Below are 13,163 nucleotides of genomic sequence, written 5' to 3' on the forward strand. Positions count from 1 at the left end.
TTTGTGGAATCTCTCCCATCCCCTTGCACTACTACTCACACACACTGTCTCTTTCCCCCAAGCCTTGGCACTGGCACAGAGACAGTCAGAGACAGACAGAGACAGTCAGAGACAGACAGAGAGGGCTACAAACCCTCCTAGTAAGGGACTGTTGTAATTACCAAGTAAAATGTTTTTCCCTAGGTGATTCCATGCAATGTTACATGTTACTTTTGTGTGTCTTTGTTGACTTTGGATTCCAGCAGTGGATGTTGCACTAGTGCAGCCGCCTCTGTTAATGCCCATAGACCGGATCTGTTCCCCCCCTTTGCCCCCGACTGGATTTTTTTTCTATTACCACCTTGGACGGAGGAGAAGAGACTATTTCCCCCTTTTTGAGCGATGGCTTTCGGAAGTTTGGACAGGAAACGTAGCCCCAGGCGTTCGGCAGCCCCTCTCCGCTCCTTGTAGTTTTCATTTGTTAGTGGGGGTTTTCTTTTTTTTTTTTTTCTTTTTTCTTTTTTTTTTTTTTTATTCCACCACGGCACAGACTGAGGGAAGGTGCGTATAGACCGGGGCAAAGCATTGAATAACACGAACCAATTAGAGTTCAAAATGTGAAAGCAAAAAAAAAAAAAAAAAATTGGAGCAGAAATCTGGTTTGAGTTTCCCTTTGCCTGGAATGTGAGTCAGTTTAAAGCAGGTGGCAGCGTGCGGTTGTTTTGGGGGCATTCATTCATTAATGAGATGGATATTGCGGCAGCTTGGATGGCAAAGGTTTGGCACAACTTTCATGATTTTTTTTTTTTTTTTTGCTATTGGATTTTTGTTCCCGAATCAGAATCTCAAACTCTTTCCTGAAGTTATTAAGCGTAACTTTTAATGGGGGAATTCTTGCTGTTCTGAAAGCGTTTTTTAATATTGAGATTGTCTGTGCATTGGAGATGTTGTGCTGAGCCCCGATGTCCCGAGACGCCTTCCCAAATTCATCCTTGCTCTGTTTGTTTCAGATGTTTTCCCCTCCTGTGAGCAGTGGCAAGAATGGACCAACTTCCCTGGCAAGTGGACATTTTTCAGGAACAAGTACGTAGCCCTGCAATTTCCTCTATCGTTTCTCATGTTTGGGTGGGGGGGGGGGTATGTATATGTCTAGAAATGATTTCTGCCCGACTGGGGGTCCCATTGCCCTGCTGTTGATTTTTCTTTTTACTTTGTTGGCAAGTGGTTCCGGGTGCCATTGTGGTTCTGCGTTTATTGCCATGATTTCAAAAAATGGAGCTGAGCTGTCCCTGTATAAGGTGTAAATACAGGTATGGGACCTGTTATCCAGAATGCTCAAGACCTGGGGGTTTTCCGGATAAGGGGATCTATATAGATTAAATCTACAAAAAATGTATTTGAACGTTAATTAAACCCAATAGGACTGTTCTGCCTTAGTTGGGATCAAGTACAGGTACTGTTTTATTATTACAGAGAAAAGGGAATCATTTAACCATGAAATAAACCCAATAGGGCTGTTCTGCCCCAATAAGGGGTAATTATATCTTAGTTGGGATCAAGTACAGGTACTGTTTTATTATTACAGAGAAAAGGGAATCATTTAACCATGAAATAAACCCAATAGGACTGTTCTGCCCCAATAAGGGGTAATTATATCTTAGTTGGGATTAAGTACAGGTACTGTTTTATTATTACAGAGAAAAGGAAATCATTTAACTATTAAATAAACCTAATGGAATTGTTCTGCCCCCAATAAGGGGCAATTATTTCTTAGTTGGGATCAAGTACAGGTACTGTTTTATTATTACAGAGAAAAGGGAATCATTTAACCATTAAATAAACCCAATAGGGCTGTTCTGCCCCCAATAAGGGGTAATTATATCTTAGTTGGGATCAAGTACAGGTACTGTTTTATTATTACAGAGAAAAGGGAAAATCATTTTTTAAAATTTGAATTATTTGATTAAAATGGAGTCTATGGGAGATGGCCTTCTCGTCATTTGGAGCTTTCTGCATAACAGGTTTCCGGATAACCGATGCCATACCAGTAATTTTAAAATGAAATGGGAAATTTTGCTTTTTAAAAATTGTTGGATGTTTTTATTTCTTTAAAAATGTTCTGATTCGTTTATTAAAGCTGCACCAAATAAGATGTCAGCAGTCACGGCTTGTGAATGTTGGCACGCAAAGATGGCATTGCCAGGCTGGGGATAGCTCAGCGACTGCTGCCACTTTATACCGCAATTGAGGTGCCGGGGGCAGAGCAATTTGCTTATAAATTTCTTTGTTTCTAATAAAAATACTATATTAAAAAAAAAAAAAACGACCTTTTGTTGACGGATTTGACAAGTCGGGCACGGCCGAGCCAATGGTTTAGCAGCTGGGGAATTTTTTTATATGAAATGATTGGCACTTGCCTGTGCCCAGTGGATAGTGGTCTGTGCGGCTCGTAATGTGAAATCATGGCACTGAATGTCATCCGGCGTTACTGCAAATGAGCAGGGGCAGCACTCGGCATGCGTGTGAAGTTCCATGTGCGCTTTCACTTTGCTGCTTAATAGCAAACAGCATTGCCACTGACTGTACGGAGCGCCTGATTGGGTATCTCCCTGGTCCTGAATATGCCCGGCTGTCGGACATTGTTACCCTATTTACAGTTTCATTTTAATGGATATCTTTATTGTGTTCTGTGCTCGGCTTTGGCACCGGTGGGCAGAGCATCACATTGCCATTGCCGTTATTCTGCTCAGCGTTGTGACTTCCTGTGGGAATTAGAGTGTTAACCCCTGTGGTCCTGAGACAATGCCTATGTAAATCAGCTTTCTGTCAATTAAAAGAATTTGCCCCAGAATTTCCCTTTATAATACGAAAAAGAAAAGAAATATCTAAACTTTTATAGTCGCCCCTTGCTGTGGGCTTTATCTGTTGGCAGCTATATACAGACTGGCAAGTGGAGTTTGGCACTTGGAAGTATTTCCATTTTAACCCCCCCCCCCTCAGTTTCCGTGGAATAAAAGAATTTCTTACTTGGCCTCGGAGTTTGTGAGGCTGCCGGCCAACTTTTTTTGTTTGAGTTGATGCAGGACATTTGGGTGATGCCACTTTCTAAGGGACCCTTAATCCTTAACATTTGTATGATTATTTATAGTAGTGTGACCCATACCTGTTTAGGCCTGGAATCATAAAACAGATTATTTAACCCTTTTGTTTTGCAATTTTTAGAACAATTTTGCAGTGGAATTAAACATTTGTTTAAATTATTTAGGTGCCCCCCCCAGTGAGCATGCAGGATAACAATGCAGAATTATAATTGGAATTCCTCCTATAACCCCCCTAAGTCCAAGAGCAGGCCCTTCTGTACCGTATAAGTAGCGGTGGCCGGCCCCAGCCATTCGCTCCTATTCAGCAGGTGCATGAGCGGAGCCGAGACGCAGGATTGGAGGACGTATTCATCTGCGTGTGAGTGTGGAAATTGCGGAGCAGCAGCTGTCAGCTTAATATAGTGCCTTGTCGCTGTTACTCTTTTGGGTTTTATTTATTTAATTCCCACCCCTCTCCCTCTGGTAGAATAATTTGTACTTTAAAACTCAAGGAAAACGGTTATTACACAAAAAAAAATGGCATACATCCGGATTTCGCAGTGCGCTGCAATATTTCACGTTTATATTCTCTGGCGAGTCCATGTTTCATTGCACGATGGCACCTCACCATTTGCGGAGTGTGTAGAGCACTACATTATAGACTTTGGGATTGGGTTCTGGTGGCTCCTAAAAGCCCCTTCTTCTCCCCTGCGCCTATGAAGGCTGGGTTGGGGGGGGGGGGGGGGACGCTGCAGGAGAGAAAGGGGAATGAAACCTGAGACTTGAGTCCTGACATTCCCATGGAGCATTTTTTCACATGAAAGGCCTTTATTTCTCAGCCTGGTAAAGAAACAGCAGTTTGTGTTTGATGTTTGCAGGTGTTCAGCAGAGAGTATTAAATCCAGCCTCGCTCAGGGGGGGAACGCAGGGATGGTTTCACCTAAAAGCCTTCCCCTCCTGCCTGAATAGAAAAATGTACACATGGAGTTGATAGAAGCTCAGAGGATGCCTTTCCTTACCCCCCTAATGTAATAATCCTGACCCAGACTTACTATGGATTTGTTGTCTTTGCTGCTAGGATATTGCGGCGACCAACCTTAGCTTTGAATAAAGCTGTATGTCCATTTATTTATCAGTAACATTGTTATAGGCGCTTAAATCACATGAATATCATCATTTGATTTTTATCCACATTTCTACCCCAAGTTACCCCTCAGGCAAACACCCTTCTGCCCCTAAGGTGCAAGTATAAATAAGGAATAAGTAATGATAATAGCAATAAATAGGAGGCTGTGTGTCGTACGGATAATTCGATTAGGTTGGAGTTGACCCAAAGCTTCTGATGGCTTCCTATGATGGACTGAATGTATTGTTAGTGTAGGGTTCTCTGCGTTTGGGGGGCTTTGGCATTTGATTCTGACCAGGGCGCAGAGTGTATAAAGATACCGTGTGTTTGTGTGGGTTGCTGCCTGTACCAACACATGCTTATAGGTTAATTGGCTTCTGATGAGATCGACCCTAATATGTGTGTAATAGGGACGTTATATTGTAAGGGACTAATTGGCTTCAGAGTCATATATTGGTGCTATATATTAATAATAATATAGGAAATCCATGCATTGGCTACTTCTTTATATAGAACTGGAGAAAGAATATTAAAAATGCTGTGTTTTCGAGGATCGTAAATGGAAAGAGCGGTGGGATAGAATTTTCATGACGAATCCAGAGGAATGTTTGTAACGTGGGCCCCGCCGCTCCACGTTTTATGGGATGGCTCGCTCCACAACAGTAGTGGGTGTACTCAGAATCTTTTGGCAGTTGGCTCGCCGATATATACACTGAAGACTTGGCAGGAGCTGGGAACATGTTTTTACAGTGACCTGGTAGTTTTCACGCTGTAAATGTGTATCCTTCCTCTGATCGTGTAAATACGGCACGGCATGGGTATGTATCGACTTTATAGCTGCCCGACTTTGTGAAAATAGGCCAATGTTGATGGAGTGGAGCCAGAAAGGATCAAGATTTAATGTCATTTATGTATCGCTTCTTTCTGTTCAGTGAGCAAATAAGAAAGTTCATTGTCTTCATCATCATTAGTTGGTGGGTTGTTGTGTAGGTCCATACAAGCAGAACCATATACGCTTGCAAACATATGTACACACCCTCACTAGCGTTATAGATGTGATGCTTCGAGTTGAAGGTCAATATCATTACCCCCCCACAAGTCTCACCCTTTGCCCCGTATGCCAGGGATCACATTGGGTTTCTCGTCATAGCCCCGTGCTGTGAAACATGTTTATCAAGTAAATAGAAGATGAAAGTTCTCCCTGGTTCTGGGGTGCAGCTGCAAATGACATGGATGCAGCTGTAAAAGAGATATTTTATTTAGCTTTGTTGGTTTCCATGGCTTGTTACATTGGTATTGGTACTCAGCACAGCTTTAATTGATCGATAGAAGGGGTACTGCCATTACCAAATACTGTTGGCTTTTGCCTGAATATGATGGACATGCTTCTAGTAGCAGCTACTTGTCGTGGCTGGTAAAATAGACATTGTTGATCATTTACTGATAATTTTCTCCATGTGTGTTTTAGCAGAGGCAATTCTCAGTACTGTCTATGGGGGTATTTTCTGGTGTTTAGTACCCATGAAAAAGTAGCTGCTACTAGTAGCTCAGTGTGTCTTCACCCTTAGTAAAGAAGTAGCTGGCCATACATGGGCCACTATAAGCTGCAGACTGAGCCGCTCCAGACTGAGTCAACAGCTTATTGCCCCCACCCTTCCTGGCTGCCTGCCCTACTAATATCCTGGTGAAAACGATCCTTTTGTTTAGAAAGTTCCATTGGGCTATGACTACCTCAGCAGGTCTGCATGGGCTTGCATTATAATCTGATTATTGGTCCAGGGGCCAGACATTTGAGTCGAGCTGAATGGCCAACCACATAGGTATCCAAATCCACCATTAACCAAACAATTATCTCTTCACGTGCTTGTAGTCTCACCCAATAGTCCATGTGTGTCTGGGGGCCTATTGGTTTGTTTGACTAGAGGAATGGGAAAGATAAGAATATGAAATGCATATTGTTATAAAATCTCTTTACCTTTTCTTGTATCCCCAGCAATTTATTTAAGGACCAATGAATATAATTAAGGCTAATGGCACTAGGGATTTCTTCATGACATTTAAATATCACACCGGCTGGCAGCCAATTTCTGTTCAAGTCAATGTGGGGGGGATCCAGCCCATTTGGTAATATGTTTTCGGGCTTCTAAAAAACACAGCCATCAGTGCGCCTTAGACTGCAGTGCTGGAAGGGATCAGCAGGAAATATATTCCCTATATTGTTTCCAAATAAAAATATCTATATTTTTTCAGTGTTATTTCTATTAATTAAATATTTGTTTAAGTAGGGGGCCACTTTTTCTTTGGTTTGTACTTGCCATTTATATGTGTTCTTTACAAACAAACAAAGGGCTTGGCCCCGGGATTTCTATCCAGTAACCAGGATTTCAAGCCAGTAGCCAGGATTTCTTGCTGGTAGCCAGGATTTCTTGCCGGTAGCCCTGTACCTGCCATTGAACCTTTCGGCCTTTGTTGGTTATCCAATTCCGAGAGCCACATCTTGCTCAGCGTTTCCCGACAGAGATAAAATAGTTGTGTAAGGGAGCAGAATGGCGGCACTTTATTGTTCCCGACTGCAGTGGGAAATAACAGCCTTGTTTAATTGTGTTCTTTGTGTCATGGTTATGTGCTGTTTTATTGTGCAATCCATAGTTTATACGCAGTGCGCATGACAGTTTGATGGGACTTTTCCATTAATGTGCTGGGACGTTTCAGTAGGGGTTTCGGCTCTCTCCGTAGAATGGCCTGCTATTTGCTTTTGGTTAGATCGTGATAAGAAAGAGCATATCTCCAAAACATCACCTACACTGAACAGGATAATTACATTAATGGAGCAGTGGAATTAAAGGGGCAAACTCTAGTAACCAATAGGAAATAAGAAGAGCAGTAAATGCTGACTGCTAACTGATTGGTTGCTATGCAGAAATTAATTTTCATTTTCATTTGTTATTACCTTTTTTTCCTGAAGGCAGAACCCTGAAACCCACATTATGTTGGTGCCCATGTGTGAGAGAAGCATAAGGTCATGCAGTACTAATCTGCAGAAAGAGAGAGTACAGGCACCATTAGGCCAGATGCATGTCCTGAAGCTCTAAGGAAGGGGTCCCCAACCTTTCTTACTTGTGAGCCACATCAAATGTAAAAAGACTTGGAGAGCAACACAAGCACCATAAAAGTTCATAGTGAAGCCAAATAAGGGCTAAGATTGGCTATTAGGGGCCTCTATGCACCCTATCAGCTTACAGGGGCTTTATTTGGTAGGAAATCTTGTTTTTATTCAACCAAAACTTGCCACCAAGTCAGGGGGGCTAATAATACATTTGAATGGGGTTTTATAACTTTCCCCATTGTGACGAGGAAGCAATGGGTCTGTAAAGCAACGTGTAGAGATCCAGACTCTGGGTCAGTTGGAGCCCAGATATTTTGTTAATTTATTTGTCCATGGTACTGTGAACGCTAAGATGTGGTCTCTGTGGGGAAGAGGCAACTAAAATAGGTTGGTGCGGTACAGCTGAGATGGATTCTGGTCATCTGAAAGAACAGGGGGGTCCTTGCAATGCAAAGAAAGGGGCTCATAAATCAATGATATCCTTTATCCCAATGGGTCAATTTGATGCTGGGGATCCAAGCAGAATGGCCACTGTTCCCTACCTTAAGCCAACACTGCCTGGTTTCTAAACTCATTGTGACTCTTTCTTGAACTGGACACCCCCCCTCCTTTTTACAGTGATAAAAAAGAATATGCATAGCATCCGAGCCCATACTATGTTAAAATATCCCTCAACAAGCAGATGTCACAAAGGCACAATAGGGAAGATCTGAATTAATACCAAGACTGTTTCTTTTCATCTTTCCTGATGAAAGCACTGATATTGGCGTTGAGGATACACACGCAGCTGGAAAAACGAAGATGCGTCTAGGAAAACATGATCTTGAGTAGAATTGACTCTTGCTTGCAAATTCTAATTGTCCAGCATTCTTCCGATTGGTTGGTTTATATTTAACTGAATCCGAATAAAAAAAATGGTAAATCTTTCCATTTATGTATTGTTGCCCAACCCATGATATAATAAAATATCAATGTCTCGATTATAACTGTGTGTTTGTGCTAAATTGTGGGATAATTAGAAGAAACATCAAGTATATAAAGAAGTTGGGGGACGTTGGGGGATACACAGTGTGCCGATGGCAATTATCAAAATGCTCTGAATTGTTTATAGTTGCGTCCGATTATAGCTTATGGAATTGTGCTGCATCTGGCACACAGGAGACAATGCACACATCCACATTTTATATGCACCACTGCTTTTAAAATTTTCTGTAAGGGGGGCGGGGCGTGAAAGTAGATCAAGACGTTTTTATCAGAAAGATTTTTGTGAGTTCTCAGGCCATAACCAGAATCTCAGGGTCTGTGACGAAATTCTCAGGATTATGCAGTTCAATCCCCCCTTTGTGATTCTGTGCTGTAGCAGAGTTATTGTGCAGGAAGAATACCAGTGACCCCCATACCTGTCCCTTTAATGGTGGTCTTATGCCTTTAAAAATGGGTGTTGTTCTGGGTGGTCTTTCTACTTAAGCAGGGGGTCAGAGGATGGATTAAGCATTTAAACCAGTGCTTTGGATTTGGCAATATCTCCCCCTTTATTAAAGCTAATGGTAGGGATGGATCAAATCTGTGAGTGAGACCAGTGCTCAGGAGACACTTTTTCCAAGAAGTGCTGCCATGCAGGGAGGTGCCAGCCTATGAAAAATATGACCAGAGGTAAATAGTTAGGACCACCATATGGGGTTTACCTTTAATTGGTATGGTGGACTGTCAATTTGATGATCAGAATTTTGAAAGTAAAACCCCCTGTTTTTGAAAATACATGCAGATACTAAAGTACAGGGAATCCGGGAATGGACATTCAATCCCCTCCCCGTGTTCAAAGTCAAATCTGCAGTCTTCTTCATACTCATATGCATCTTTAATAAGTGGGCGAAACGGGTAATAGCCCAGGACCTGCCAGGAGAAGAGGCCCACCATCAGATTTTTCATTGGGAATAACTTTTGACTGAAGCATCCGCCAGCAATGGGAGACCCTCATTTGAATCAGAATAACCATTAATTTCTCATAACTATATAACCTACTGTTAGAACTAGTGCTCCTAATGGAAATATATTTAATAGAAACCCGATATTTGTGATTATGGGTTTTGTCTTCAAATAGCTGTTGGTTCAGGGTGGTGCGTTTGGACTTAATTTCTGCTTCGGCAAGCACAAAATAATCTTCAATTTCTTAATTTTTATTGGAGCACCTGTGGGGGAACCACCAGTGAGATCTTTGTCCTGGGCCCATTGGTACCTTAAATCAGCCCTGCTTGTATCATTTGACTAAATCAAGCGAAGTAATGGAGCACTGACCACATTCTTCCTCCCCCCCATTCTATGAATAGGATTCCCCAAGAACTACCCAATCTAGGAACAGACCATACCTATGTTAATAAATCATAAAGGGGTTCTACTATCTATAGAAAACATTTTCATTTGTATCTGGAAAGATTTCATGCTTAGTAGAGTGGTTTTGGCAACGCAATATCAGTTGGGGCTTCTACAACTCCTAGGGGGTGATCAACGTTCAAATTCAAATTTTTTCCACAATATGATTTTTTTTTGCTCTAAAACTTGCAATATTTGAATTATGGTTCAAAAACTTGAATGTTCGATATTTATTTACTGCAAAAAATCCGAAAACTGGAATGTAAAACATGCAAGTCAATGGGGGTCGTCCCAGGTAAAATCAAGCCATGTTCTCAAATTGAGATTTTTGAGTTTTTTGAGTTTGTAAACTCACAATGAGTTTTTCATATTCAGATTTTTTATTAAATAAGCAAACATTAGATTTCTTTTAATGTGACTTTATTTGAAATAGGAAACATGAGGAATAATAGTTATATAAAGCAAAACAACCTCAATCCATAACATGAAATAATGTGACATAGTACAGGTATGGAATCCGTTATCCAGAAACCCGTTATCCAGAACATTCTGAATTACTGGAAGGCCGTCTCCCATTGACTCCATTATAAGCAAATAATTCTAATTTTTAAAAATGATTTCCTTTTTCTCTGTAATAATAAAACAATACATGTACATGATCCCAGCTAAGATATAATTACCCCTTATTGGGGGCAGAACAGCCCTATTGGGTTTATTTCATGGTTAAATGATTCCCTTTTCTCTGTAATAATAAAACAGTACCTGTACTTGATCCCAACTAAGATATAATTACCCCTTATTGGGGGCAGAACAGCCCTATTGGGTTTATTTCATGGTTAAATGATTCCCTTTTCTCTGCAATAATAAAACAGTACCTGTACTTGATCCCAACTAAGATATAATTACCCCTTATTGGGGGCAGAACAGCCCTATTGGGTTTATTTCATGGTTAAATGATTCCCTTTTCTCTGTAATAATAAAACAGTACCTGTACTTGATCCCCAACTAAGATATAATTACCCCTTATTGGGGGCAGAACAGCCCTATTGGGCTTATTTCATGGTTAAATGATTCCCTTTTCTCTGTAATAATAAAACAGTACCTGTACTTGATCCCAACTAAGATATAATTACCCCTTATCGGGGGCAGAACAGCCCTATTGGGTTTATTTAATGGTTAAATGATTCCCTTTTCTCTGTAATAATAAAACAGTACCTGTACTTGATCCCAACTAAGATATAATTACCCCTTATTGGGGGCAGAACAGCCCTATTGGGTTTATTTAATGGTTAAATGATTCCCTTTTCTCTGTAATAATAAAACAGTACCTGTACTTGATCCCAACTAAGATATAATTACCCCTTATTGGGGGCAGAACAGCCCTATTGGGTTTATTTAATGGTTAAATGATTCCCTTTTCTCTGTAATAATAAAACAGTACCTAGATCCCTAATCCGGAAAACCCCAGGTCCCGAGCATTCTGGATAATGGGTCCCATACCTGTATTTGTCAGTGAGCCCAGGAGCACACAATTAGAGGTAATTCACTATAAGAAAGTGCAATGTGTTTTTTTTACACTTTGCACTCTGCCTCCCTTGTTTAAAGAGATATGCAGGTATCTGTGCTCCGTTTTGGAGCCCCTTGGTGCTTTTCCATTTTGCAATGACCCCTAATATGATGGAAATTGGGTTTATAAGAGATGAAGCAATAGTTTTGGAGTGTGGCATCCCAAATAATCCCAAGCGACAGAAGCTTTACAAAGTCCTCTTTGTTCCATAAGTGAAAACAAATTTATTGCATGAATTAGAATATCCTCCCCGAAGTATTTTAATTGTAATTAACATTGCAAAATATGCGTTTTTCATATATAAAAGTATATTCTCATGAATATCCATTATGGAAGCTTCTTGCGTGTAAAACAAAGCATTGCTGTCCTGGGGATTTTCTCATTTCCTTTCGAACATATATAAAACACATGTTTTAGCTTAAACAGTGCTTGTAAGTTTAGATATCGCCAGCATTCCCAAAGATAAAGCGCTTTGCAATGAAATACATGTCCCGGCAGCCTGGCACTTAATCGTTTTAAAGAAGATTGGGAAGAACGCGATGCTAAATGTGTAATCAAATTATTGCTGTCTGATTTGACTTATCAGTCATAAAGTTTCCTTCACATTTGATGTTAAATACTTTAGCTCACATGATTGCATTGGAAATGCATCTTCCAAATCTACAAAATGAATGCGCTGACAGCGACTCGTTTCGCAGCGCTGCCTCCGGAACAGACAGGGAGGGAACTGTAAGAATTAATGATTGTGATTTGTCTCCTTGGTCATCTCATACGTGCACGTTTTTAAGCCTGAACTTCGCTTCTATTGGCTGCTTGCTATTATGTTAATGGACAACCAATGGAGATAATGTGTGTTTCTGCACCCTTGTCACTCTCGCTGTAACCAAACACTGATATCTCTAACCACCACCATTTTTGTGTTAGCCCCTCATACTGCAGTTTCTTTCTTTTCTAGTTGTTATGAAAGGTTTTATGGTAGGGCAAAAGGTTACTTGTGCCTAGAAACCTGTGATATCCAACCTGTGGAGACCCCCCCCAAATAAAGGTGGCCATACACGTTAAGATCTGCTTTTTTGGCTAGGTCCCAAACAAAAAATCTTCTCCTGATATGCCCACCTAAGGTGGGCGATAATGGGCTAATTTCATTTGGCCCTAGGTGAATTACAATGACAGATATAGGTGCCATCGGACTGAGTACGGCATCAATGTGCCAATGCGGTCCCCGATTCAATGGGAAAATAAACCTGCTCAATCGACACCTATATGATTTTAGGCCAGATATTAATAGGGAAGGCCCATCAGAGGGGGCCTCATACATGGGCAGATAAGCTGCTGAATCAATCTAAAAGTGCCCATACACGTTAAGATTTGCTTGCTTGGAGAGATCACCAAGCGAGCGGATCTTCACCCAATATCCCCACCTACGGGTGGGTGATATCGGGGAGTGTGTAGGCAGCAATGGGGCAGTCGATTCGGGGACCGCATCAACGAGCCGATGCAGTCCCCGATCCGACTAGATTTTCTAACCTGCGATCGAGATCTGGCCAATTTCAGGCCAGATATCGGTCGGGCAGGCCCGTCGGTAGTGCCCATACATGGGCCGATTAGCTGCCGAATTGGTCTAAGGGACCAATATCGACAGCTAGATTCAGCCCGTGTATGGGGACCTTAAAGGACTCAAGTCAGCACCTAAAATCTGCTTGTGTATGGCCACCTTTAGACCTACCATCTTGATTCAGTTCCAGGTCCTGCTCTTCCTCCACTGAAAGGTCCTCCTTTTTCCTCTCTCTCTTTCTGTATAATTATTTGTTGTCAGGAGTCTGACAGCTTTAAAACTGCCCACATAAGATAACCTTATCTTACTGTTAATGTCACGAAAACTCCAGAAATGCTGTGGGGGTTACCAGAAATAAAGTTAAGGGATACCTTGATCTC

General features: G+C 41.3%; 1 protein-coding gene across 12 annotated transcripts in view; it reads left to right on the plus strand.

Moving 5' to 3' along the window:
• tcf4 (transcription factor 4) overlaps window positions 1-13,163 on the plus strand; it is a 263,386-nt gene that overhangs the window by 635 nt on the left and 249,588 nt on the right. For 9 of the 12 annotated variants that reach the window (XM_031899661.1, XM_031899665.1, XM_031899677.1 and 6 more), the window contains exon 2: window positions 990-1,062. In XM_031899661.1, coding sequence (XP_031755521.1) covers window positions 990-1,062 — 73 coding nt within the window. 12 annotated transcript variants of the gene reach the window in all.

The sequence above is a fragment of the Xenopus tropicalis genome, chromosome 1 (genome assembly GCF_000004195.4).
Source record: "Xenopus tropicalis strain Nigerian chromosome 1, UCB_Xtro_10.0, whole genome shotgun sequence".
NCBI classification, from domain to species: Eukaryota; Metazoa; Chordata; class Amphibia; order Anura; family Pipidae; genus Xenopus; species Xenopus tropicalis.